General features: G+C 36.7%; 1 protein-coding gene across 1 annotated transcript; it reads left to right on the top strand.

Moving 5' to 3' along the window:
- Positions 1 to 808: 808 nt before the first annotated feature.
- Positions 809 to 24,802, top strand: LOC146159112 (E3 ubiquitin-protein ligase ARIH1-like). Its single transcript, XM_083386130.1, has 13 exons — positions 809 to 1,129; positions 3,749 to 3,904; positions 4,485 to 4,553; positions 7,387 to 7,479; positions 9,826 to 9,881; positions 10,205 to 10,271; positions 11,284 to 11,433; positions 14,980 to 15,129; positions 17,154 to 17,264; positions 17,985 to 18,068; positions 19,630 to 19,806; positions 21,315 to 21,427; positions 23,341 to 24,802. The coding sequence occupies exons 1-13, from the start codon at positions 905 to 907 to the stop codon at positions 23,420 to 23,422; spliced, it is 1,533 nt and encodes a 510-aa protein (XP_083242256.1). The 5' UTR covers positions 809 to 904; the 3' UTR covers positions 23,423 to 24,802.
- The last annotated feature ends 1,820 nt before the right edge of the window (positions 24,803 to 26,622 follow it).

Genomic DNA, 26,622 nt, shown 5'->3' with positions numbered 1-26,622 from the left:
ATATATATAGTTTAAAGTAATATTAACTTGGTTGAGTTGTTTATTTAGTTTGGAGTGAAATTTCTTTACCGTTACTGTTAATTACATTTGGCCTTCCATGCATATAACTAAACATGAACTTTTCCTAGAAGACCCATTTGCATACCGAAAAAAGGTTCAACCATTGGCAAAAACAAATAAATATGACAGCAATTCCTTTATTCTTAGGCAAGTGTAACTGAGTGCTGATTAGCTGGTTTAAAATATAATTTATTGTGAACCCTGCCAGGTTGGAAAGTAATGACGGTTTTCAGTATAGTACTCGCTTTTCAGCCGTGCAAATTTTACAAATAGTGGATTTTTTCACTCCCGGGAAATGGGATTGAAAAATAAAAATTCCCGGGATTCCCGACAAAAAAATTATACCTAAAATTACGTCATTATGACTATAAAATTATTTTATATTGGCTCCAAAGATTTAATTAAGCTCATTTATGTTCTGTAATCTTGCTTCTGCAATCTTACAAGACCTTCTCGTATTAAAGTCAGCACCCTTTTTTGGTTTTTATATAACAAAAAAACGCAGTTTTTCCCGTCGAAATATTTCCGGAGAGGAACCCTATTACAGCAGCGCAAATTTGGGCAGATTAAGATGGGCAATTTCAAGCTGCAAAATCGTCTCCCCCGTGCAAAATCTAAAGCTTCCAATCTAGGAACTCTGTATTATGTAACCTATATATTGAATGATGTATTTTGTTGTTTTATTAAAAACGTTATTTTTATGAAATACTTAGCATGCTTGACAAAAAACCTATATTTCTCCAGCAGGTAGTTTCAAATAATTTCAACTTAGATCATGCCCAACATAAGTAAATAATAGTTGTGAGGCTCAGCGTGAAAGCGAGAGCAAAAGAACGCCGACTTAATGGACTCGGATGACTGTTACTATGAAGGGGAAGATGAGGAACAAGACGATGAAGACCTTGATGAGATCGATCAAGTGGAAGTCGATGAGGGTTTCGGGGATCCCTCTGTCGAAGAGGAAGGAGTTTCGGCCCACCAGGAGATCTTCCCTTACCGATGTTTGTCGCTGGAGGAGGTCGTTCACTTGATGGGCGCGATGATTAAAGAAGTGAAAGAAATAGTTAATGTAGGTCTTGCGTTAAATATTTTGCTGTTCAATCTGATTTGTAGATATTGTTCTAAGTCAGGGGGCACCAACTTTTATTCAAAATGGCCGGATAACTTCCAAGGCCTGACCATCGCAGACCAGATAAGTATTTACGATTGCAGGCCGGATGTAAACCTTTTTTTTGTCAAGCTTTATCACCTTGATGATGTCGTTAATCGAAAGAAAGATAAATAACTATGCAATAAAAACTACTGAGCCTTGATAAATTCTTGCACAGTTTTCATCAAAGGTTGGTTTTGAACTGCATTTTGACAACATTTCAACTGTAATTCATCTTCATGGAAATATGTCGTGGGTTGGTTGGGTTAATAAACTCGGCTTTTTTTTTTACACTTGTAAAAGCATTTTTACAGATTTTTCAGGAAAATAGTTTAATAACTTTATTTAGGGAACCAAGTTTTCAAACACGAAAGCCTTTTTTGCCTAACAACCCAAGCTTTATGTTTGCACATTTCAGTTTGATAAATTTTGCATGACCATAGTAATGACTTCTTTTAGTAAGCAATGATAATCCTACTAAAATTACTAATAATTTACTGCAGAGGTTTTTAAAGTATGGTTCTCAAAATCCTGCAAGTGGGCCTTTATATTATTGCATTAAAATAAATAAAAATAAAACAAACTGTGCACTTTTTGTTTTTCTTGATGTTAGAACCCTGCCTGTTTGGATGAGATCAAAACATAAATATTTGACTTTTACATAGTATATATACTTTAAAAGCAACAACAAGTCCACACAATTACAATTCTATTTAACAAGCCTTAGGTATTATTAGTTATTACTAGGACCAGGGCTGGGGAGCCGGAGCCGGAGCTGGAGCCCGGAGCCCGGAGCCAAGCATTTTCTCTGGAGCCAGAGCCGGAGCCGGAGCCATTATTATTATTTTTGTGGAGCTGGAGCCGGAGCCGGAGCCATTTTTATTATTTTTGTGGAGCTGGAGCCGGAGCCGGAGCCATTTTTATTATTTTTGTGGAGCTGGAGCCGGAGCCGGAGCCCTTTTTATTATTTTTTTGGAACTGGAGCCATTTTTCAATTTATGGTGCTAAAGCTAACAAATTATATTTTGTTCCATCTCCAACGTTAGTTAGCCAAAAGCAATTTTTAAAACTTGGTATTGAATAAGTGACTGGTGGCACCGGAGCTGGAGCCGGAGTCATTGGGTGTGTGTTTGATGGCTCCGGAGCTGGAGCCGGAGCCAAAGGATATGAGTTTTTCTACTCCGGAGCTGGAGCCGGAGCCAACGGATTGAGTTTTACGACTCCGGAGCTGGAGCCGGAGCCATTTAATAATTGCCTGATGGCTCCGGAGCTGGAGCCGGAGCTAATGCTATTTTACGGTGGCTCCCCAGCCCTGACTAGGACGATTATTTTTTGACCAAATAAAGTAGAAATTTTGACTTGAAAAATTAAAATTTTGTCAAATTTTTTTTCAATACATTGCTTAAAATCAGAGACACACAACTGTATAAAGCAAAAACGAAGTTCGAGCTGAACTTGATGCGATAAACCAGGCCTGCGTAGTTAATTCTGCTGGCTCGCGTATATCCTATATTACTTTAGTGAAGATTGAATACACTTAAAATATCATTGAATTTAATTCAAAACTTTTTTTTTCTGATAGACAATTTCAAAAAGCTGAATATATATTTGTATTTTTAATTTTATAAGCGATTTATATGTATTTTTAATCGATTTTCATTTGAAATAATTTTGACAAATTTTGACCTAACATGAAAATTTTGACGACTTTTTTTGACAAATCAAAAAATAATCGCCCTAGTTATTACACATCAAATCATGATGAAACATTCAAACTGTTGATAATGGATAATTACTTTCACAAAAAAATCCACTTGCGCCACTGTCATTTAAATTTGACAGTGTTACGTTGATCATGTTGACATAAATCACATGTGCTGTATGCTAAAAAAGTTTTAGCTCACTGGTCAACTGTAACAAGTTTGTGTCAAATTTTGATTTAGCCTAACTTTTACTGACAATATTATGGAATTTACCTATAAAAGTTGTGCAACAGAAAAAGTTTTAAAACCTCGTTACTGTAGAGGTTGACCGATATCACTTTCATCGACGCCTACTGATATATAACAAATCTATGTTTTTGCCAAACCAATGCAGATAAAACAGATTTTCTATATATAGATATGTATCAATAAGTTTTTGTAATTGAACCTACAATTTATTCAAATTACATTGAGTTTGTCCACCATGACAAACTCCATGAAACCTATATTATGCCTAGTTTGTCATCCTATTATCCACTAAACCTAAACTACAAAAAAAATAAATGTACCCAATTTTTCCACATGTTATTGTACTAGTGGGTGCATTTTTGACCTTTGTTACACATCTGGTTACCCCAAGTTTAACGGCTGTGCAACCTTCACATCTCAGTGAGATCTGCTGTAGTTTCCATGGCTTATTATACAACCTGTTTTTTGTATATTAAATTTTCATGATGCCGAAAAATATCATCCTAAATTTAATGATCTGAAATATATCTTCAGGTGTGAAAAATTTGCCAACATTATCAGTTCACAATTTTGATTTAAACTTTAGATCCCATCCACAACTTTGCGAATTCTACTCGCCCATTTCAACTGGGACAAGGAACTGCTCCTGGAGCGATTTTACGAGTATGAAGGAAACCAAGATAGAATATTCAAGGAAGCACATGTGATCAGCCCTTATAGGGCTAATAAAGGCAGTGAAGTGGTATGTCTTCGGAGCTTATTTGATGCAAACACTATTATGTTTAAAATAATGTTTATTGTAAAAACATTTAAAAATGTAACAATAAAATCTAAACTGTTTTTACTATGTCTTCGAACTACTCTAAAAGCAGCGCTTCCTAACAATTCCAGGTGCACCATGGGCAAGTAGGAAAAATATTCCAAAATATAACAGGTCTTTTTATCAGCTTTTATTTTCATGTTCGGCTTCGCCAATGCATCCCATAGTTATTTAACGGTAAAGCAACCATGAAACCTATAAATACGAACCTGCAAGCATTTTATAAAAAAACACTGTTCTAACTAAAATAACCAGGTGCGGCATAAGGTTTAAAAGATTATAAAAAACTGACTCTAAAAAAGATTTACTTTTCAACCAATTCAGAGTAATTTTATTATTTTAACGAGCTAAAGGCATTAATACTCCATAAGCAGATTTTTTGTTGTTTCAGGGATTTTACCATTAATTGTTCACTGAAAAATAATAAATCATAGAAAGAGATACGAATACTTGTGTAAAAGTTGTTTTTGTAGTTCAATATGAAGTGTACTTATTTTTTCAGATGGCCTCTAAGAGTGACCAAGTGAAAACTGTTTCTTGTGAAATATGCTGCTGTTCTTATCACACCTATGTAAGTTGTTTTGTGTGTTGTAAACAGGTCATTTTTCGATAACTTAAGGCTAAGTCAATTATTTTGCAAAAATAACAAGCTGTCCTAGTCCAAGTCATCAGTTGCCCAAGTAAAATCCGACTATCCCAGTTATATCATTACAGAGCAAGTCAACTTCACGTCATGCCTTTGATATATAAAATAAAACTCAACACTACTAAAATTGGTAAATTGCTAAATGTTACCCATGGACGCCAAGTTTAACGTGCTTAGTGTTCTCGAAGTACCCTTAGCAGAACTTCGGGTGCTCAACCCCCCTCCCCCCTAACTGATTTAAATATTTTTGTCAAATACTTCATATTTGTTGAAATCGAGGTCTCTCACAGTTACTAATTAGCAATTTTTTTAATGTTCAGCAAAATACCTGTCTAGCAAACAAACATTTACTTCCTTTGGGTTATTAATACAGATGTTTACAGTTTCAGACTTTCAGTCCATAACATGCGAAAAAGCATTATTTTGCATTAATAAAACAATGAAAGTGTTGATTAACTACCAAAAGCTAAATGAATATTACTCCACATTATATATAAAAAAGGATCATAGTAATGATGACATTATATTTAGCAGAGAAGTTTGAGCACATCTGTGAAAAACAAAAGTCAGCTTTAATGATGAAAACACTTTCAAACCCAAGTTGTATTACAGGATAACATAAATCCCAAGTCATTCATTCAAAACACTTATTTCAAATCAAGTCGTTTTGGTCGAGAGACTTTAGCCAAGTCTTTTGAAAAAGTTATGTGACCCAGGGCTGCGGGGTCGGTTAAAAGTAACACGAGTCAGACTCCCGAGTCCGACTCCGGTCAAATGTGCGATTTTGTCGAGTCCCGAGTCCGGCCCGGACTCTACAGCCTGTATTTCACCAACTTACGTAACTAAAATAGCGTGGATATTCAGCAATCCACTTATAGGGGTGTCATATAATTTATTCACTCACAATACATGGTTGGAAAATATCCACCATATAATATTCCACCTTTACAATTTCCATTTGGCGGCCATTTCAGTTTTTAATTTCGGTACTGCGCATGCGCATGTCGGACTCGGGTAGTTTCACGAGGTCTTACTCGAGTCCTGAGTCCCAAGTCCGACTCCGCAGCCCTGATGTCACCTAATTCATTAAAACTCATTTTACAGCTTAGTTAAGGAAAAAACCTTTGACTGACAAGGGTTCATTTCCAGGCAAGGCATTGGCCTAACAGTCCTAGCATGGTAAGGTTTTAAAACATAGGCTTATGGGGTGCAAATCAAGAAACAGCCATTGTACCACTTACAGCTGAATCTGTGTCAAACTGTGATAGATACTTGGAGACAGACATCTGTTCCAAATCAGAGACATCTGTTCCAAATTAACTCCTAATAAGATCCAGGTTACATGCAAGGCTGTGATAACTCCTTAAAGTAGCAGTCAGCATAGCAAATAAATTTGATTAGAGGTTAATTCAAGGCAATAAAATGAAATGGCCCTAGTGTGCCCAGAGTCTTTCTGCTACTTTGCTGACCTGTCATTCCTGTTTACAAATCGATATAGATATTTTTGTCATTTAAAAAATATTTGTATTTTAAAGAATAAAATGTATCCTATTTATTTACCTATTGTTTTGCTTTTTATTAAAAACTGTTGTCAAGTTGTTAAATTGATGTTCTGTATGAGCGTCAACACGTTTTTTTTATCACTATACACAGGGCGCATCTAGAAATAAAAAAAGTTGGGTTCTCCTGACCTTTCAACTTGGGCAATTCCCCTATTTGTCGTATGAAGGCAATTAATAATGACATCATAAAATATATAGTGATTTGTAAGCATGTGCGTCACCGACACTCCGCCAGCTGCAAAACCACTTAGTTTGCAATCGTTAACTTCAGGCGACAAAATCTAACCAAGACCGTGAAATATGTGTAATTGCTTTTGGTAGAATCATGTTATGACTATCAACAGCGCAGTTGTCCGAAGTTCCATCAACGGGACTACGCTAAATTACAAGCCTGCCCTTCGCCACCAATTCTGAACGAAGGTCGTTTTTCCCGGGTATTATTATGCCACAATCGGTGCAACATCTGCACTGAGCTGTGTGCCAAGTCAGTTAAAATACAAGTCCGATTGAGGGAAAATAAGTTGCACACTAAACATGTGGTCCTATAATATACTTATGGAGAATAATTTTGTGGTAACCATCATTGCATAAAAAATAGCGACTTGGAAACGCGCATGACAGTCACAATTAGACCCTTTTTTAAGAAAATCTGCTTCTGTTAAAAAATGTTGATACACGAACATCAGATATTAGCGCAGACAGCGAAGAGCGAGGAGCAATAAATGTGCCCAACTCAACAGTTTTAGGGAAAAAGGGAAGAAGGCTTGACTTAGCCTTGTCAATTGTGGAATACACACTTGCTAATCAGCAAACCTAAACAAATAACAAAAGGCCAAAGAGAAAAAATATTCTGCGTTTACAGTTGACCCTTGTGCAAACAAAACACAAAAAACGGCGTTTTGCGATTAATTGTGGTTTCACATTAGATCAAGATGTGCCACCCAATTACATTAAAAAAACAAAATAAAGGGGGGTGGTGAACCTCCAAACCTTTTCATACTCCTTTATCACTACTTGCAGTACACATAGCGATAAAACATATCAATATCAGTTTTATACAGTATACCCCTCTCCCCAAAATCCATTTACTGAATGTTGATACTCTTTTTGTTAGAACAGACTTGCATTTTGACAGGTTTCATTAAAATAGTAGTTTTTTTAGTTGTATTACAGCTAATTGTTGTGTTTTCTTACAGCTTATGACAGGGTTAGACTGCAGGCATGTATTCTGCAAGGACTGTTGGCAACAATATCTCGCAACAAAGATAATGGATGAAGGAATGTCACAGGTGATTTATAAAAGGCAAAATAACATTAGTATTTTTTATCTAATAAAGCGTACAAACTGTTTATAAATTCTTAACATATATATACACATGAAAAACAAAAAAATGAGCTAAATATTAAGAATTAAGAATATTCACTTATAACTCATCCGTTCACACTTGTGTTTAATACCTTCATGGTCATCACACTGGGATAAGTGAATCCAAGAAATAAAAACTTTTGTTGTCTCCTCCTGTAAAGTCAACAGTAGTAAAGCATTTAGACCATTGGTTTTTTTTTTGTAGTTGTGGCACACTAAGAAAATCACAAAAATATTTGCTGCAGACTTTTAACAAAACAGTAATAGCATCCATGGCTTAACAATCTCTCATGATAAGTGGCAAGTAAATGTGTAAATACCATATTATTATTTGTTAACAAAAATAATTTGTTAACAATAATAACCTGTAGTCCTGTATGTAGTCTGCCAAGTTTTATGTCAGACTAGAGCAGTGGTTCTTAAATTTTTTTTATTAAGGACTCCTAAAAAAATTTTTTGCTTCAGATGGACCAGTGTAGGCAAGAATTTTTTAGAGATGATGTCATAAGATTACGTCATAATACAAGCGCGAAATGCTTGAGGTGTACCAATATTTCTCTTAAATTGCCTGCAATTTTGTATTATATAGGTTTTATAGTTGCATATCTTTAAAGCAGGGTGGGTAATTATTGTTAACCGCGGGTCGCATGATAAACACAAAATGTTGTGGCGGGCCGGGTCAAAAATAGGATCTCAATTATATGCAATAGGACGTCCTACTCTGACTGTATAAAACAAATAAGCTACCAAACTCCTTATTACGTTTAGTTGTGCGAAAGTTTGCAATTTAAGTCGAATTTAAAGAAGACGTCGCAAAAAGCGCGAAAAAATTGCCACTATATTTCTTTTAAAATGCCAACTTTAATTTATATTTAGAGGGGGGCGTGACGCATTGAGCACAGATAAAAAATGTACCTATCTCTTTGATATATATGGGCATTTATCAAGTTGTGGGGCGCGTTGACCCAACACTACAGTTAAGATTAAAATGCGTGAAAATTTCTAACAAAAAAACTTGTTTTTTTTCCTTTTTGAGGCTTTAAGTTACCGATATGTTATTTGCGGTAAAACGGCAATTTTGCAAAGACGGTATAAAATTATTCATTAAATAAATTATGTTGACCAAACGTAAATCGGTATGTTTCAGAGTTTAGAAAACGGCTGGTATTTAGTTCATAATTTAGGGACGGAATACATTTGCCCGAAGCGCCAAAAATATATAAATATTAGGATAAGTTTGGTAAAATTTCGTTTGAGAGAGCACCATAAGCAGAGGACGCTTTCGGTCTGTAAAGATGTCAAAAAACGTGTGGCACTTACGAGAAAGACAATATCGCGCAAAGCGCGTAATTAAGTTTATTTTAGTATTTAAGTTTTGTCTGGTCATGACTAGATCCATTAATTAAAAGAGAGTTAACGATACAACCAAACATGTAGAAACTCGCCCTTGTTTTTGCTGATATGTATATTAGGCAAAATAAGCCGTAGGCCGGATTAAATCCCTTGGCGGGCCGATTCGGCCCGCGGGCCGTATGTTGCCCAGGTCTGCTTTAAAGAGACTTCCAGCCTTTAAGACTAAAAACGTTATTTTGTCCATTTAAGTCTTATTTGGATTAATTTTGAACTAATTTCGACATGTTTAGGTCTTATCTGGACTATTTTAGATCTTATTTTGGCGTGGTTATTACTGCGAATTTACGGTTATTATATCGGTGGTCTTAATACCATACTATGGTAGCCTATTATAGATGTTAGATATTGTTGCTTTGCAGTTCTTGTTGTTTTCTACTTAAAAGGCTTGTGGAATCAACGGGCTAAGCTTAATGGGAAAGTAAAAAATATATGATTTATATAGTATGATTTATATAGAAGGCATTTATACCTGCATTATTTTTTCCTTTCGCTCGCGGCGCACCTAGCAGCCTTCCATGGCGCACCGGCATTATTATACCTGCATTATTTTTTCCTTTCGCTCGCGGCGCACCTAGCAGCCTTCCATGGCGCACCGGTTGAGAAACGATGCCTTAGATATACGCTAATATTGTAAGTAGGCCTTCATGGACTCATAAAACTAGGTCACAGACCCCCGAGGGGTCCATGGACCCCAGTTTAAGAATCCCTGCACTGGAGATTCTCTTTTGAGACAAACTAAATTGCCGTTTTACATAGCTTGAGAATCACTTTAGATTTGGAGTGTAGTATCTTTGCTTGTTTGAAGAACCTCTAATCTAATGTTAACAGCATTTATTAAGCAGTTTATATTTTTCAGATGATCTCTTGTCCGGCTTTTGGATGTGATATAATTGTTGACGATGCTGTCGTAATGTAAGTAAAACATTGCAATACAGTCGTGACATTGCAACATAAATATCCTACTAATTTCGAAGCAATTTGTTATCCAGTAAGATATCTTCCTGTGTTGTTTTTGGCATATTTTTGTAATTAACAATCCTATCCTGCCATGTAAACAACAAATTGATACATTTAATTTACACTAATGTGCTGCTTGCATTAGTGATTAAACATCAAAATATGTCATTTTTACTAAATAAAGTTGGGTGTTAATTTAATCAAGAACTGTGCTTTTCTAACCCTTCAACAATTATAATCATATTATTTGGGTAATAAATTCTATATTCTCCCAACAGGCAACTGGTCACTGAACGAAGAGTCCAACAAAAGTATCAGCATTTGATCACAAACAGTTTCGTTGAGGTACCATATAGTTATGTTTTGATATTATTATTACGCTATTTATATGTAAGAGCTTGAACTACGCCAAACCATGAGTTCATTATAATTATTTTTCAGGATTTTTAATAAGCCGTTTTTAAGTTAAACCAATGGAATTCATGGCTAAATAAACAAAATGTTTAATATTCCCGAGCTCATTTCAGTATTAGATAATACCTAGGGAAGTGTAACCTACTTTTCACCTAATAAAGATACAACTGTGATCTCACTTTCCCAAAGTCGTTTTTTTTTTATTAACGATAACAGCCTACCTATAACTGCCTACGTATCGGCCTAGCACACCAAAAGCATTTGACAGACTAAGCGAATAAGTCGATCAATTAGGGATTTACATGCAGGCAAGGCCAGGCTGGTAAAAAAACACTATAGCCTGCCGTATGTTTCGAAGTCACAACCTTGGCCATACCGTGACCGTCGCTCTACCAATAGAGCTACACGGGCTCAAGAGGTATAGGGTAGTGTTGCGCAAAAGTTTTGCCTCGACACACTGGTACACCGCAAGGCCATGACAGGTGTGCCGCGGTGTAAAAATACTTTTTACTTGCCCGTTTTTCCCAAGGCATTGTCCAAAATTTAGCACTAATAATTCCAAAAGCGTACAGTTTAGGCCCTGCATTTTGGTTGTATGCGAGGGTTAACCAGATCAGGACTATGAGCGGATTTTTTTAACACTATGAAAGCCTTACATCATATGATAAGGGAAAATTATACGTCACAATGTTTGTGGTTTTGGTCAATATAACCCTCAGTACACTATTAGCGCTCGGCTGCATTGGATTTTTTTGTTTTAGTTATATTTTTGTAGGTGTGTCGCCGAGAGTTTTTAAACCCTATTGGTGTGCCGCAAGTGACAAAAGGTTACGGAGCACTTGATTCATCGTTTCACCTATTAAGCAGTTAACAGCAAAAAAGACATGTTTTTGATTAAATTAACAAATATTTTCTCAGCCACTCACGAATAACTTTCTTGCAGTGCAATTCGTTGCTGAAGTGGTGCCCTGCTCCCGACTGCCACCATGTGATCAAACTGGAGTACAAGGGCTGGAGTCCGGTGAAGTGCGACTGCGGGCGCGAGTTCTGCGCCGAGTGCAGTGAGCTCTGGCACGACCCTGTTAAATGTGGGGTGGGTGCTGATTTCATCCTATAATTTTTTAAAGAAAAATTAACGCCGTCAAGTTTCAAGTTGAATTAAAACTTGAATCTAAATTTTAAGGTTAAACGCGGTTAACTTGGGTTTTATAAGTTAAAGAGTACTTTCCTCCATTGCACACATGTGAGGCGACCAGCACTGCACACACGTGGTACTCAGTAACTTCTGTTTATCCGGTTAATGTGGAAAATATTGTCCAGTGATGCTGTGTAGTAAACTATACTGTTTTTTTTATTCTGTGTTAGTGAAATATTCATTTTAAAATCTAAACAGTGCCAGGGCCGGATTAAGGGTACTGTGGGCCTAAGGTTATTTACTAGGGAAGGGCCTAATTTTGCAAACGAAGCCACAAAAAGTAGTGAAAATACATACATTAAAATTTGAAATTATTTACTGCAAAATAACACAAACATAACATAACGTGTTTAATCTACCCTTCAACATACCACAGCACTTAACTCAAAATGTAAAAAAAAGAGAAAGTTGAATAAGTGCGCCTACTTTCTAATTATTTAACAAAATCAGTCGTTTTAAATTAAACTAACTTAGTTATTCATTCCAAAGCTTATTTTTGGACTCCGACGAGTTTTTTTTTGTATTCGACTAATGTTTTGTCACTACATTCGCGTTGATGATTCCTAGATTTGTATTTTAGTAATGCGTTAATATTGTTTGGCAAATTCGATGTGCATAAGCTAGCTCAGGGGCAGCAAACTATTTCTAGTCGCGGGCCGAAACCAAGCAAACAACTGTAAATCAGGCGGGTCTCGGATCTTTTTTTGCACCAAAAGATGTGTTTAATTACGTTTACGGGGGAAGTGAAGTGTTGGTGCAAATTAAAATTCGAGTCCAAATCTAGTCATCCATACTACTTATGAAAAGTGTGATAAAACTACTTTCAGGAAAGGCAATTTCCATAATAGTTAATCTATTCAGCGTTTGTTAACCTTTTTTAAGCGCAGATCTACTTGAAAAGACAGCATTAAAACGTAAACAAATCGGACGTAGAAAGAACATTAAAAAAAAATATTTCGCACTTACGTATAGTCAAAAAGTAAATAATAAGCCTATTTGAAATGAACTCGTGTCTAGTTTGTCGAAGAGGCGGCGGGCTGGATCCATTATATTGGCCTACCTGAATATTGGCATAAAAGTTGACATTGAGTAACCCCGTAGCAACCTTGCGCGTTTTACGATGGAGTGTTCTTTTGCAAACTCTTGAAGTTGGGAAAATTTCTGCACCAGGCATTACAAGTTGCTTGCCCAAAAGCATTTGACGGAAACTTGAAGATTAGGCGAAGGTTATCGTCAAGTAATTGGCTGCCCGAAAAAACGCTGTGAATGGCTACATATAAAGCAACACAGTAATGGACAGACCTTTATCCCCCAATCTTGCCACTCGCAAACGTACGTAAAACTTCGCGCAAAAACGTAATAAAAGGATACAACATTCTACTTTAAACATCCCTACTTGCGAGTAAATCAAAAAACGTGTCAGAAAAATGAGTTACAATACGTTACAAGAAAGGTCGTAATTAAAATCACAAATTTGAGTTAACAGGCAAATTTTATAAACAAAGACACTTGTGTAGTTGGGTTTTGCAAACTACGGCCTAGCTAGAGAGTTATGCCCGTGGCCCCCCAAGGGGACCCACGGCCACGGTTGAGAAAGCCTGTTCTAGATTCTAGAACAAAATACAAATTCCATTATATGACATAATTTTCCTTTTTGCCTCAAAAATCGTTTAATTGTCTTAAATCCTCAAAAACGATTTTAAATGGAAAGAGGAAAACAGCTTTCGAGTCACCGGTCCCACATCTCCCCTATTACAATAGATTATATGTAAAATTACATTTTCCTTGTCTTACAGCTAGCATACGTATATGTTGGTTCACACTAAATGCGCTTTGCTTCAAGCATTAGCGTCTGTCGCAAAACGCCAGCGTTGTCCAGTTCACACTTTGCCAGCGTTCACGGCAAATTTTGCCAGCGTTCACGGCAAACGGTTGCCACCGTTCACGGCAAATTTCCTCGTACCGAACCAAAAGCGTCAAAGTTAAACTGTTTCAACTTCCGCAACGCCAGACGCGTCTAGTGTGAATCAACCTTATGAATGATTTCATCGACATTTAAACCTCTAAGAACATCACTATCTATGCTTAAAACGGACTCCTACCATAAGACATAAATATAAGTCCAAAACCCGTCAGAATAAGACCTAAATAGCCAGAATAAGGTCTAAACAGCACTTTACCTATCCTCAAATCTCACCCCTAAGTACATCACTAACTTCCCTAATAATTTTAAACCCTATCCATTTTCTAACCCCACCAATAACCCAAAACAGGGCCAAAAATCCAATGCAAAAACAGCGGCGCCCTGATGGCGCAGGTCAAACTAGGGTGTCCGAACGTCGACACCAAAACAACCCATGCCAGACCTAACGCAGCGCCCGATCGACCCATACTCTCTCCCTACAGTTTCAGGTGTTATTTTGCCCATTTAAGACAATGCTAAGATGAACTTAGGACGTATTTTGACAGATATAGGTCTTTTTCAGACGATTTTGATCTCATTCTGTACTGGGCAGTAATCTGCGTATTTAAGTTAAGCTTAAGTCATTGGTCTTTATTCTGTGGGTTTATAATTTTTTCTGCTTTAGGTATTGTTGCTTTTTTGGTTTTATGTTCCTCTTAAAAGTGATAGCACAAAACGTAAATAGCACATACCGTAAATAGTGAAAATTGAGGGCCGAATTTTTCCAGGGCCTAAGGCTATAGCCTTATTAGCCTATTGGTTAATCCGTCCTTGAACAGTGCAGGTATTTTTCGCACGCGAGACAAAACTTTTACTGAAGTGTACACTTCATTATTATTACGTCACAATGAGCTCTGCGTAAGTAGCCAAAATCTATTGTTTTCATTAAAATGGTATTCAGCAAATACTAGTAATTTTTTACAAACAAAATTCTTGGGATTTTAAAGAGGCGATTCGCTCTCTTCATATTGTTAAATTTGCAGGCACTGTTTTTCTTACCAGTGGATTGAGTTTGAATAGCGACTAAAGGGGTCCACGGGATGAAAAAGTTGGGAGTACTACTGAACCGCAAACTACAGCCTTTATGCCCCAAAAGTCAAATAAACCAACAAATAAAAAAAATAACACATTCTGTTTCATTGATGTAGCAAAACAGCATTTTTGGGGCTTTTTGAAAGGCATTTTCCAGGCCTACATTTTTCTTGTATTTTTCGTCATTGATTTGTCTGCTATAATTAAAAACAAAAACGTATTTATCTTTTTTCGCGCCTCGTGGTTCATTGTTGTTTTTCTTTCTTTTATTGTTTGCCTGCTATACATATTATATATGTTTTCGCCTTTGGTTGCAATTATATTTCTCTAGAAGAAGATTGCCAGAGTTGGTGGTCGAAACGTTTGCATTTTATTAAAATTTTACCGGAAGAAAACAATGTCTGGCAGCAACAGCACATTCATTAAAGACAAAAATACTTTTTTGATAGCCTTTGCGCAAATGGTTGAAGAAGTGTGACGATGACAGCGAAACGTCAAACTGGATTTCGGCCAATACAAAGGAATGTCCGAAGTGCTCGGCTACCATTGAAAAATACGGCGGCTGCAATCATATGGTGTGCCGCAACCAGGCTTGTAAGGTAACAAACAAAAAATATTTTTGAATTTTTTTTCAGAAACAAACAAAAACAACTATAAAAAAGGTTTTGCTTTTTCAAACTAATTGGCTTTATCAGGTGTGTTCCATTATTTTGCTGTAATTTTTGCAATATTTATCTTTATAATCCCTATAATAACAGATAGGCCGTTGTACCTGTAATTTCGACTTTGAATATTACTACTAATTTTTAATCTGAATATTCTGAGTTTGTTTTGGTTTTCAGTGACTTTTGTTTGACATTACAATAAGTTGTCGAAAAATGTTGTCCTCTCTTGCATAGAATAAACCTTAAAGCCTAAATATAAGTTTAGTAGGAATATGTAATGCATTTCTTTAAGTAACAAAATTTTAAACATCGAGAATACTTTGTATAAATGTTATTTGCGAAATATTAGTCAAACAAACGCGTGTTTTTCTCTCAATAACTTTTAAATGAATTTCGACCAATCCCAGATTCTTCCGACAAGCCGTCGGCAGGTTTTAGGCGTTGTTGTTTACTATAAATCAGTGTTTCTGAAACTGGGGTCCGCGAGACAATTTTCTGGGACCGCGAAGAACCCAACAAAAAATCAACACGACGCTCCTGAAGAAGAACGCTTTTTGTGCAATAAATCTTTCAGGCAACTTAGTTTTCCAAACCGAGCTGATTAGTTGTTCTTTCACGTTATTGTACGCTTTAATTGAATTGTCCATTGTGACGTCATGGTTTTGCATTGTGCAGCTAACGAGAATCACGTTTTTACAGCTTGCTGTGCTGCCACTGTGGGCTGTACTGTACGGTCACGGGTTTAAAACTGTTCGTGATTGCTTCACTCAAATAAATGATTCGTTAGAGGTTAACATAGCCGAGCTAATAGTAAAGAAGCAAGTGCACCAATCCCATTGATACCATCAAACACAAATGTTATTTTGTGTATATTTTTAAGGGACCGTGAGCAATTTAAAAAGTTGCTGAGGGACCGTTGCGCAATATTTTAAAAAAAGTTTGAGAACCACTGCTATAAATAATTTAGTTTCGCCAGTGTAACACTTTTCTTTGTTGCATCATGGAAATCACTTCACAGGTCTGCTTTTCAGGTGAAACACGGTACTACTAGTGACAACTCTTTAATTTCAAAAAAATGCTAGTCATTATATTCGTTAAAATCGTCATTTCGTTGTTTACAAACTTTTCGGCAATACCCCATGCCACAATAAGTGTAAATATACAAGTGTTTTTTCTCAAATATATCAGTAATTTTTTATCGAACATTTGAGTATTGTTCAAAGATTTGTATTTGGGTTTCTGATGTCACCACCTTTTTTCATTAGTATGTAGATATATATTCATTGCTGAAGAAGTAGGCTATATTTATGGGGACCATTCGAGGCATGTAAAAGACTGTTTTGGTTTTGAAAACACCTTTTAAGACACTGCATAGTGCATATACGACGCCGAACATTTCTATTATTACGATGTCTTAAACAAAACGATAGGCCAATAAATTATGTTAGCAGCTTTTTTTTAATTTTTTTTAATTGCCATTTCGCTAGTATGCATTATTATAATAGTTAAGGGTGTGTTTTCCACCATTGTTACGTTTATTATCTCATATTTTTTACCACAAGGTCTAAACTTGATGGACCTAAACGATGATACAATCTTGCATCCTTTTTCGTTTAATTATTAATTTGCCATCACGTTTTTTCTCATATAATTTTGGACTTCTGTGCAAAAAGTACGGCCGTCCTATCCGGCAACATATAACGTCCTTAATAAAGATTCTAAAATGCTAAATTGATGATTTTAATGTGAATTTCATGGTTTTTAACTCAGGAAAAAAATTATGTTATTTTTTTTCCAGCGATTTGTTTTTTAAACTAAAAAAAGCGGTATTGTACCGATACTAACCTAGTTTCAAAAAAGTCCAGTATAGCCAATTGGAATCTAGTATCAGCTCCGATCCAAAATTATTATCGAACATCTTTAACGAGAAATAAACTTCTCATTTGTTCATATTTTAGCACGAGTTCTGCTGGGTATGTTTGGGCGCTTGGGACCCGCATGGCGCCTCTTGGTACAACTGCAACCGGTACAATGCAGATGACGCGAAGAAAGCCAGAGACATACAGGAGGTGAGAGAATGCCGATTTCGGTTAGTTGTTCACAGAACCTTCCGTGTTTTAAGCTAACAAATCGACGAGTTTTGCAAATTTTCAGGTTTTCTTTTACGTAAATAAGGGTCGGCTTTACTGGGCAAAAATGCAAGTGATATTTTCAGGACTTTGTCCGACTTAAGATATTTTAAACAGACAGTAAAACCGCAAAATAACAGGATAACAAATGTAAATTATAGACGTCTTCGGCGCGTTTAATCATAAATCGCTTTCTTTTCTCAGGCCTGCCTAGGATATTTATGTATGTTTGGGGCGATTATTTATTTATATATTCAACTACAGTTCAGCTGGCTGTGTTAGGAAATCAAATCCTTGACGTAAAATTGTCTTTGGACCACGAAAAATAATCACTTTACCAAGCATAGAAAAGTCCATGCATCTGAAAACAGTTAGTTTTGTTATATTTGTTTTACAACAAGTGCTTATCGTGGATACTTGTGTGAAATACTGTAGCTCTAACTTTATTAAATGTGAAATAGAATTATCGCAAATTTTCGCCAACCCGCTCCAATCTGTTAGAGACACTGAACCTATGTCATATGTGTAAGAATAGTCTTTAAATTCCTGTTCAGTAATAAGTATATTAAGCCGCGTATTGTTTCATTTTTGCTCATTAAAGTCATTTACATAAGTTCTTTTACACTATTTTTAATCGAGGCAACTTTTTTATATCAACAGAGATCGCGCCAAATGCTGCAGCGCTATTTATTTTATTGCAACCGCTACATGAGCCATTTGCAAAGCTTGCGATTCGAACACAAGGTATGTATAAAAGTTATTTTCAATTTATTACCCCAACTGATAAGACGCGATCACTACATCCAAAATCCAAAAAAAAAATCGTTTACAAACAAACCTAAATTTAATGGTTTTATCTCTTTCAAAGACAATTTTAATTTACAAAAGTTGATCGGTGTAACAACGTTTGGATATAGTTACGTTATATGGGCCGTTGGTTGTTGGGTAGAATAAAGAGTTGCGGTTGTATGAAGTGAGCTTTTAGTTAAGAAACTATGCGGTGTTTCGTATTACATAAACTAGGTTTTCTCAAGCAATGGCAAAAACGTGTATCCCTATTATTTATTTAAATTCATAATTATAGTAATGGTACTGTACGCTGCAATGTAAAACTCGTACAAATTGAGTTTTTTTAGTTAGACGTAAGAATATCAAAGCCCATAAAGAAGTATAGGTAGCATTTCGAGCGTTTCGAATATTTATTTATTTAAAAAAGAAAATGAAATAAAGATATATTTGGAAACTTTTAAAATGGTACTTCTACATATAGACTTTGATATTCTTACTTCGTGAAACCAGCTCCTCAAAAATCTTCAGGCTCAAAAGCGGGTCGAAAATCATTTAAAAAAATAAAAGTTAAGCAGAACAAAACAACTGAAACGATTTAATGTGGAAATGAGAAAATACAACATAAGGCATCCGCAATAATATTACATCAGTGGTGATTTTCCTGTAAGATCTGGTTTTGGCGTACCACCATTAAAGAGAACCACTGATTTAAAACAAGGTTCCCCAAAGTACGGTTAAGTAAAACACTATGAAGGCTTAATTTTTAATCATTGGAACAATATGTAAAAGAAAGTTGGAAATCAGCGGTGTTACCACGTGTGCCACATATAGTACACAGGATGCCTTCGGAGAGACTCACCGAAATCAGTCTGCCTGATCAGAATTGTAGTGCAAGCAAGGCCAAGCTAGAATTAGTTAGCCTGCGGTGAGATTCGAACTCACGACCTCTGGTCATACCGGCATACATCGAAGTTACGCAGACTGGGGGAATATATCGATCAATGATGCAAGCAAAGTAGGCTAGAAAAACAACTAGCCTGCGTTGAGGTTCGAACTCACGACCCCCGGTCTCAGTATGCGACTGTGAGGCTTCAGCAACGCAATGCGTTTGTATTTACTTGAACATGTCTTCATTTATCGCTAGACTACGTTTGTACTAGGGATGACCGATACGTCTTTTATTCCGATAAAAAAATATCGCTTTTCGAATCCATACCGATTACTATCGACAATTGTAAAATATATACAGGGTGGGCCAAAAGTAGGCTTACAGTTATTGCACAGCGTTGGCTTGGAAGAAGAGGTAGCATTGAATGGCCACCACGCTCACCTGACCTGACACCAATGGATTACTTTTGGGGGATGTTGTAAAGAACAAGGTGTATGAGACGAACCTCAAAACGATAAATTTACTATATAAGTGACACCTTTTTAAAAACTTACTGCGTGAAACCAACTCCTTAATAAAAAAACCCTAAGCGAAACGAAACAATCGAACTCTCTATTATCTTTTGAGTTGTACGCCCGCGTCAAGCAAAAAATGGAGGAGATGCAGAGTCTTCACATGACCTGGATCGAAGTGCAGTTTCTACGTAAGGCCGTAGACGTGCTTTGCCAGTGCCGACAAACGCTCATGTACACCTACGTGTTCGCCTACTTTCTCAAGCGAAACAACCAGTCCATCATATTCGAGGTAAGCGATTAATAAAACAAATTAATTCTAGGAAACTAGATTTTTTTCATGCGAACTCGTTGCCAATTTTACCAAAAAAATTGTTTAGACTTTTTTTGCTGTACATGCAAAAATGAGGACGGTACCACCTTTTTTTAAATATATAGGTCATCGCGCCTCTCATTTTTTTAACAATTAAAGGGTCAAAAATTGTTGTTACTTAATTAAATGTCAATGACTGACTTAAAACTTTTTTCTAGCTGACTTGAACTATAGTAACTCGACTAGAGCGTGCAAAAATCTCACTATCTTTATCGCGAGAAAAAACGCGATTTAAAATATCGTAAATATTTGTCTCTCGTGAGGTATATGGACAATGGACACAATTTTCCAGCCACATTTTCGAATTGAGTTGACGTTGTTTTTTTGCAAAAAAAGTTGAATTACGCTTAGGTTTGTGATGTTTTGTCTTATTATCGACGATAGCTATAACGCCGTCAACTAACTACGCAAATTTACAGTTTCCGTATGACCAAAAGAACGGATCGTCATCTAAAATGCACGTTTTCTTTTTTTATGTGTTTTCACGACACTTTAAAAGACAGAATGCAGACTTTACGAAAATATACTGAACATTTTTTGTTGTGACAAGCCCATTTTTCTTATATTTAAAATGTAACATTTCTATGAAATTTACCTGTCAAATGAGAAAACATACTTTATATTACAAAGCATGTGAGAAATGTTCAAATAATTTTCTAACGGTCGACATCACCCGAGTATCGAACGAGTAAAGATATTGCAACTGTGAAACTGCTGTTTAAAAACATTCTCTAAAAATCCTAATGTTTAAAAACTTAAAGACTAATTCTTCTTGCGGACCCTCTGAAACTGCTGTACGGACCTCAGTTGGTCCGCGGACCCCAGTTTGGGAACCGCTAAACTAGAAAGTTAACTCCCACTCGATTGAGATCATAAACAAACGATAAACTATAAATTTGGTGAACCTTGTTCGTTTTCAACCAATAGTTCTTTCTAATTGCTTTACTTATACAGATCAAGGTAAACAAGTCCATGTAAAAAAATGCTTTTAAGGAAACCGTTTTCGTCCAGGTCAAATCGTTTTCCACAAAAACTAAATCATGATAGGTAATACTTTTCGGGAAATCCAATAAAAAGTGAACACACAATAAGACCTAAACAGCAAAATGACCTAAAGCTGAAAAATACTATAGGATTAAGACCAACGACGTTAGTATTTCACGTAGGGGTGGGATTTGGGGCTAGGTAAATTGTTGTATAGGCCTGATTCTGACCATTTAGGTTTTATTTCGACGGGTTTAGGACTTGTTCCGATTTAGACGGTACTACAACTATTAGGTAATAGTCCTATTTTGGTCTTGTGTACTGTTTTTTATTCCGACGTTGATGGCGTTTCTATTTCGGTCTTATGGCTGGAGTCCAAGACATCGACCAAAAATGCATTTTTGTCAAAACATTAGTCAATTTATTACTACCTTTTTACCCAGGACAACCAAGCCGACGTGGAAAGGGCCACGGAGATGTTGAGCGAATACTTGGAACGCGACATAACCACCGCTTCTATCTCGGAAATCAAGCAAAAAGTTCAGGACAAATACAGGTGAGAGGTTGCTCGATATTGTGCATGAAAACTATAGGGTTCGGTCCGGTACTGTTCGATCCGATAAGGCTTTATCAGTGTACAGGAATTTATTAATAACACAAAGGCTTATACAAGTGGATTTGTATCTTAATTCGAGTGGATAGAAAACGTTATTGAAACCACAGAAACAGCATCAGTGTAAGTTAAACATCATCAAATGCGCGTCAGCAAACTCACTGTTAATCTTAACAGTGGATGTTTGGTATAACTGTCGTTTGCGTGATTTGCGTCTGAAATCTCGAGGGTACAAAAGTGTCTTGGTGTGTTGCTTTTGTAATAAACGAATTCTATGACAATCCAAACTCCAGCAGTTTAACCAAAATTAGAATAACATTAAGGTCGAATAACATAATTAAAACACGCTTCGGAATATTTGTCGTTGATCAGTACGACTTCTGAAGGGTCGAACTCCGATTGCACTTAGCACACACTTGTGTATGAATGTTTCAGTGTTTGACATTACTGTAAACCGCCTTCTATATAAATTTGTGCATACAAACAGACCTAGCAGGCAATGATGCTATTGTTGTTTCTTAACGTGCTCCCCTATGAGCCTGTGTAGCTAAGTTTTGATGTCGTAGGTTCGAAACTCACCGTAGGCTAGCTGTTTTTTTTTTTTTGGGGGGGGGGTCTTGCCTGCACTAAATCTTGAATTGATTAACTTATACTCTTCTCTAAAGGCTCCCGGCGCAGTTCGGACTAAGACTAGAGTAGGACTAAATACCCTATAGACGCAACTAAGACCTTAACACTTTTCGAACAAGAGTATCAGTATCAAAATCTTAAATCGAATTCTTCATTTTACGCTGCTGTCAGCTTTTGCATTGAAAAGTACCTTATCATAACTGATTGAATATAAAGAGTTAAATGACGCAAAAATCGGATAGCCGTACAAGACTAAAAAATGATATCGAAATTAAGTTGGTTTTGCGGGCAGTATGCTGCTCCCCTTTATCTGAAAAATTATTTTTTTTATTTTACTTATTAGATGTTTTACATACTGAATTTGGTGAACCGCACACAATCTTTAAATGTTAAATATAACTGAACGAAATCGACTGAATATCGTCCGAACCTTTTAATGTTGATAGCCACACCAGAATGGAGGCACGATCCGGGGATTTGTTCCATAAACAGTTTGGACGTGTAAGGCACACTAACCCTAAACATTTAAAGTTGCACTTTTTGCGCCTCATTTGTGTTAGTTTAGGGTTTTTAATTGTGGCTTGCCGGAAAAACACAAAAATACCTACAAAGGAAGAATATCTAACGCATAATTATCTATATTACCATAGCATTAAGACCGACGGCCTAATAATGCTAAATTCGCATTAATGTTCACGACAGAGTAATATCTAAATTCTAAATCGTCTGAATAAGATCGTAACCTGTCGGATTAAGGCCTAAATGGCCACTATAACGCCTTAAACCAGTGTTTCTTAACCTTTTTTACTTAGGGGCGCACCTAGAAACGTATGAAAACGTGGCGGCGCACCTTGCGAGCGAAGGGAGCGCGAAATTTTTGAGGTGTACCGACATTTCTCTTAAATTGCTTGCATTTTTATATTATATGGGTTTTATAGTTGCATATCTTTAAAGGGACTTCCAGCCTTTGAGAATAAAAACGTATTTTTGCCCGTTAAGTCTTATTCCGATTAATTTTGGAATGATTTCGACATTTTTTCCTTTCGCTCGCGGCGCACCAAGCAGCCTTCCATGACGCACCGGTTGAGAAACGCTGCCTTAAACTGTGTTTTTTTACGACGTTGGTTTTGTTCTTATTTCGGTCTTATGGCTGGAGTCCAGCTTGCCTTATCAGAATTTCGTGGTCGCCTCAAATGACTCCGATTCCATTGAACTTTTTCATATAGGTACTGCGACACACGGAGAAACGTTCTACTACAACACGTTCACGAAGGCTACGAGGAGGATTGGTGGCAAAGCAGAGAGTGACGTCACGTACCGCCAAGCAGAAAATGACGTCAGCAAACGTAAAAGCACGGCATGACGTTGGCGTCAGGATTCCCCTGTCCGTCGAAATCTTGGTGGTCCTGCTGCAGTCTAAACTTCTTCTTTATTTTTTGTTGCGATAAGTCGCTTAATATTCATGGCGGGCCTGGTATTATCGTGCTCGTGTTTCGTGTTTTTTTCTCTATCTTTCTCTCTCGTTGCTATCGTGGTTATGCAAGTTCTTCTCGTAGCTAAAAAAGCGGCTTCATTTACGCCTGAAACGGCTACGCTCATACGAGAGTCAATTTGGCGCCCAAAGGTCTTTTTAAGACGTTTTTTGCCGTTAAAGCCCTGCTACAGTGTTTCTCAACCCACGTGGAAAAAATGGGTCGCAGTTTGATATGGTTGGGTCGGCCACCGCAGTAGTACACATAGTTAGATTAATGAAATTTGGTTCTGAGATAGATTTCCCCAGAATTTGAGAAAATTGCTGAAGCAATAAGACTTCTCTCGGCATGTTATTAAAATTTATTATTGCTGTTGTATTCCTTGTATTTTGTTCATTTCAGCTCGCAAAAAAATCAGTGAAGAAAATTGTTTCTCAAGTGTTTTGCTGGTATATAGTATTTGGGCGCCGCGAAAAAAGGTTGAGAAACACTGCCCTGTCGGAATGCTACAACCACTTGCGTGCTTTTTCTTTATGCGAATCAGGCGGTTTTTTTTTTCTTTCTTTGTGTTCGCTGAAAAGATTGCTTTGCTTGCCGCGTTTTAAAACGTCGCACCCGCTTGCGTTTAAAGAAAAAAAAAACCTTGCAGCTTTTCGGCTGAAATACGCATGGTAATCTATACTTCTACTCGGTCACTCGTTATTTAGTCTCTTTTGTCCACATATAGTTTGGTGTCATTGAAATTTTCAACTATAAACTGAACCAAACAAGTGCGAAATATCGGCTAAAACAGCTGAAATACATTCAGCCTTTTTGCGCCTGCACTAACGTCCTAAAAAGTGGAATACAAATTATATATATTTATTTAGGACGATTGCATGGTTTGCTGTTATATATGCCAAACTAACTAACTTAGAAAAGGAATACAATTTGTTTATCTTTTAAAACGCTGCATAAACAGTTAGCTAAAAAATTATACACGTTTCGTGGCCTAATACTAAATGTTAAACGTTGTGGTGTCGATCGCTAATCTTAAAACGTGGACATAATTTATTAACACATCGCGAATTGCTTTGGATCCGGTACATATGTAAAATTCATCATGATTCGTTTTTTCGCGGTTTGCCATGTGTGCAGAGCAAAACATACACGAACTTGCAATTCACCTTTTTTCTTGGCGCACCTCCAGAACCAATACAGAAAATCAGAAAATGTATTTCTTATTGGACTTTTGCCTCTCTTAAAATTGCCATTGGCAGACTAAAGAAAACACGCTAATTGATAAACAGTTACATTTCTGGAATAGACGCAGCTTTAGTTATATTTGGCCTTCTGACAATTAAAATAGCAATTTGTAGAGCATTTTCTAACAGATATGTTAAATGAGACTCTTGTATAGATGGATTGCTGCAGATCCAGCCTATTATAGTTACGTAAATTGGTTTAATACTGATTGTAGTCGGACTCGGGATTCAGACTTGGGTTATGCTTTAAACCAGTGCTCTTTAACCTTTTTTGGTTTGGTAAACCCTGAAAGTTGTTGTGACCAACTCATGCACCCCAGGCGCGGATCTAGGATTTCAGTTTGGGGAGGGTCATGAAATTTTTTCAGATATGACGTCACAAAAGTATCATTGCGTGACGTCATAATTCAGGTAAAAATAACATCGGCTGGCCGAATAAACTAACTCCTGCAAAATAACGCGAAAAACAGACCTTTTGAAAGCACGAAAAAGTAATAAGGTTAGCCTCTACAGTGGGCCGGTTTCCTATAGTGTGACCTGGTATGAAGAATATCGCTGAAAGACGCTACCATGTCTATTGTCTACACATCTTGCTTTTTCCCGAAAAGGCGAGAGCAACCGCACATGCTTCCGAAAAAGCGCCGAGGTCACGTCGCAATAAAACCATAGCGTTGTCTGCTGCGGTCAGCTGTGGTTCTTTGCATGACACTTGTCTCAATTTTTAAGTTACTGTAGTTGTTTTTCGCCAAATAAGGTTGCTGAAATGAACAAAACTCTATGCAGAGTTAATCCTAACATTGGATAGGTTATTCAAATCCTTACACAAGGGTCGGCAACCTTTGTGTAGTATAGTCGCGGGCTAAAGCCAAACTCAGAAAGGTCTCTGCGGGCCGCACAACACATGTTAAATGAGATTTTGTGTTATTACAACTTTATAACAATTGTGAATCAGGTGGGCCTCGGATTTTTTTGCACTTTAAAAACGTGTTTATAATTACTTTTAAGGAGACAGTAAAGTCTTGGCGCAAATTCGCTTAAAAAGCGTATACTTGGTTTAAAATTCGAGTCCACACGTCGCCATCCCCCTACTACTATTAAAAAAGTGTAATAAAACTACTTTGAGAAAACGCGATAAAGTTTGATAGTTAATCTATATTAGTGTTTGTTAACCATTTGGGTCACACCTGGCGAGCGAAACGAGCGCGATTTTTTTGGCATACCGGTATTTCTTTTGAATTTCTTGTTTTTGTTACATTTAAAAACAAATGGTTAAAACATATTTGTCGATTATGTTTGAATACGTTTTTCGTTTGTCCGCGACGCACTTGGCAGCTTTCCACGGCGCAACGGTAAAGAAGCGCTGATCTAGTTCAAAAAGAGCATCAAAACGTAAACACACTGGATGTATAAAGATCAAGCGCGAAAATTTTTTGCATTTACACACTTAAAATATAGTCAAAAAGTATTTAAAATGGACTCGTGTCTAATTTGTCAAAGAGGCGGCGGGCAGGATGAAGTATATTGACAGGCTGGTTCTGATACAGATTTGCATTAACAACAAAAAAGCTTTGGGTGTGGTGGGTCAAGTATTATTATATTCATTGTTTAATAATAATACTAAACCCACCCTAACCCAAACGTTAACCGTAACCCAAATATTGTTCGTTATGGTAGGATTGTAGACCAGCGCCAAAAAGCGATATGAAAAATCATTGTACATATCAATATCATCATGTCAATTACACCGATCGGAACTGTCGTAGTTTTACACACTGTCGGTGAGGGTTCGATT

The sequence above is a fragment of the Ascidiella aspersa genome, chromosome 3 (genome assembly GCF_963924565.1).
Source record: "Ascidiella aspersa chromosome 3, kaAscAspe10.2, whole genome shotgun sequence".
In the NCBI taxonomy this organism is placed as follows: domain Eukaryota; kingdom Metazoa; phylum Chordata; class Ascidiacea; order Phlebobranchia; family Ascidiidae; genus Ascidiella; species Ascidiella aspersa.
Note: the sequence above shows the minus strand (reverse complement) of the source record. Positions and strands in the feature narration are given on the sequence as shown.

Coding starts and splice junctions, on each gene's coding strand:
- LOC146159112 (XM_083386130.1), top strand. CDS start 905: ATGGACTCGGATGACTGTTACTATGAAGGGGAAGATGAGGAACAAGAC. Junction 4,554..7,386: donor GCTGTTCTTATCACACCTAT/GTAAGTTGTTTT, acceptor GTTTTCTTACAG/CTTATGACAGGGTTAGACTG. Junction 9,882..10,204: donor GTTGACGATGCTGTCGTAAT/GTAAGTAAAACA, acceptor TTCTCCCAACAG/GCAACTGGTCACTGAACGAA.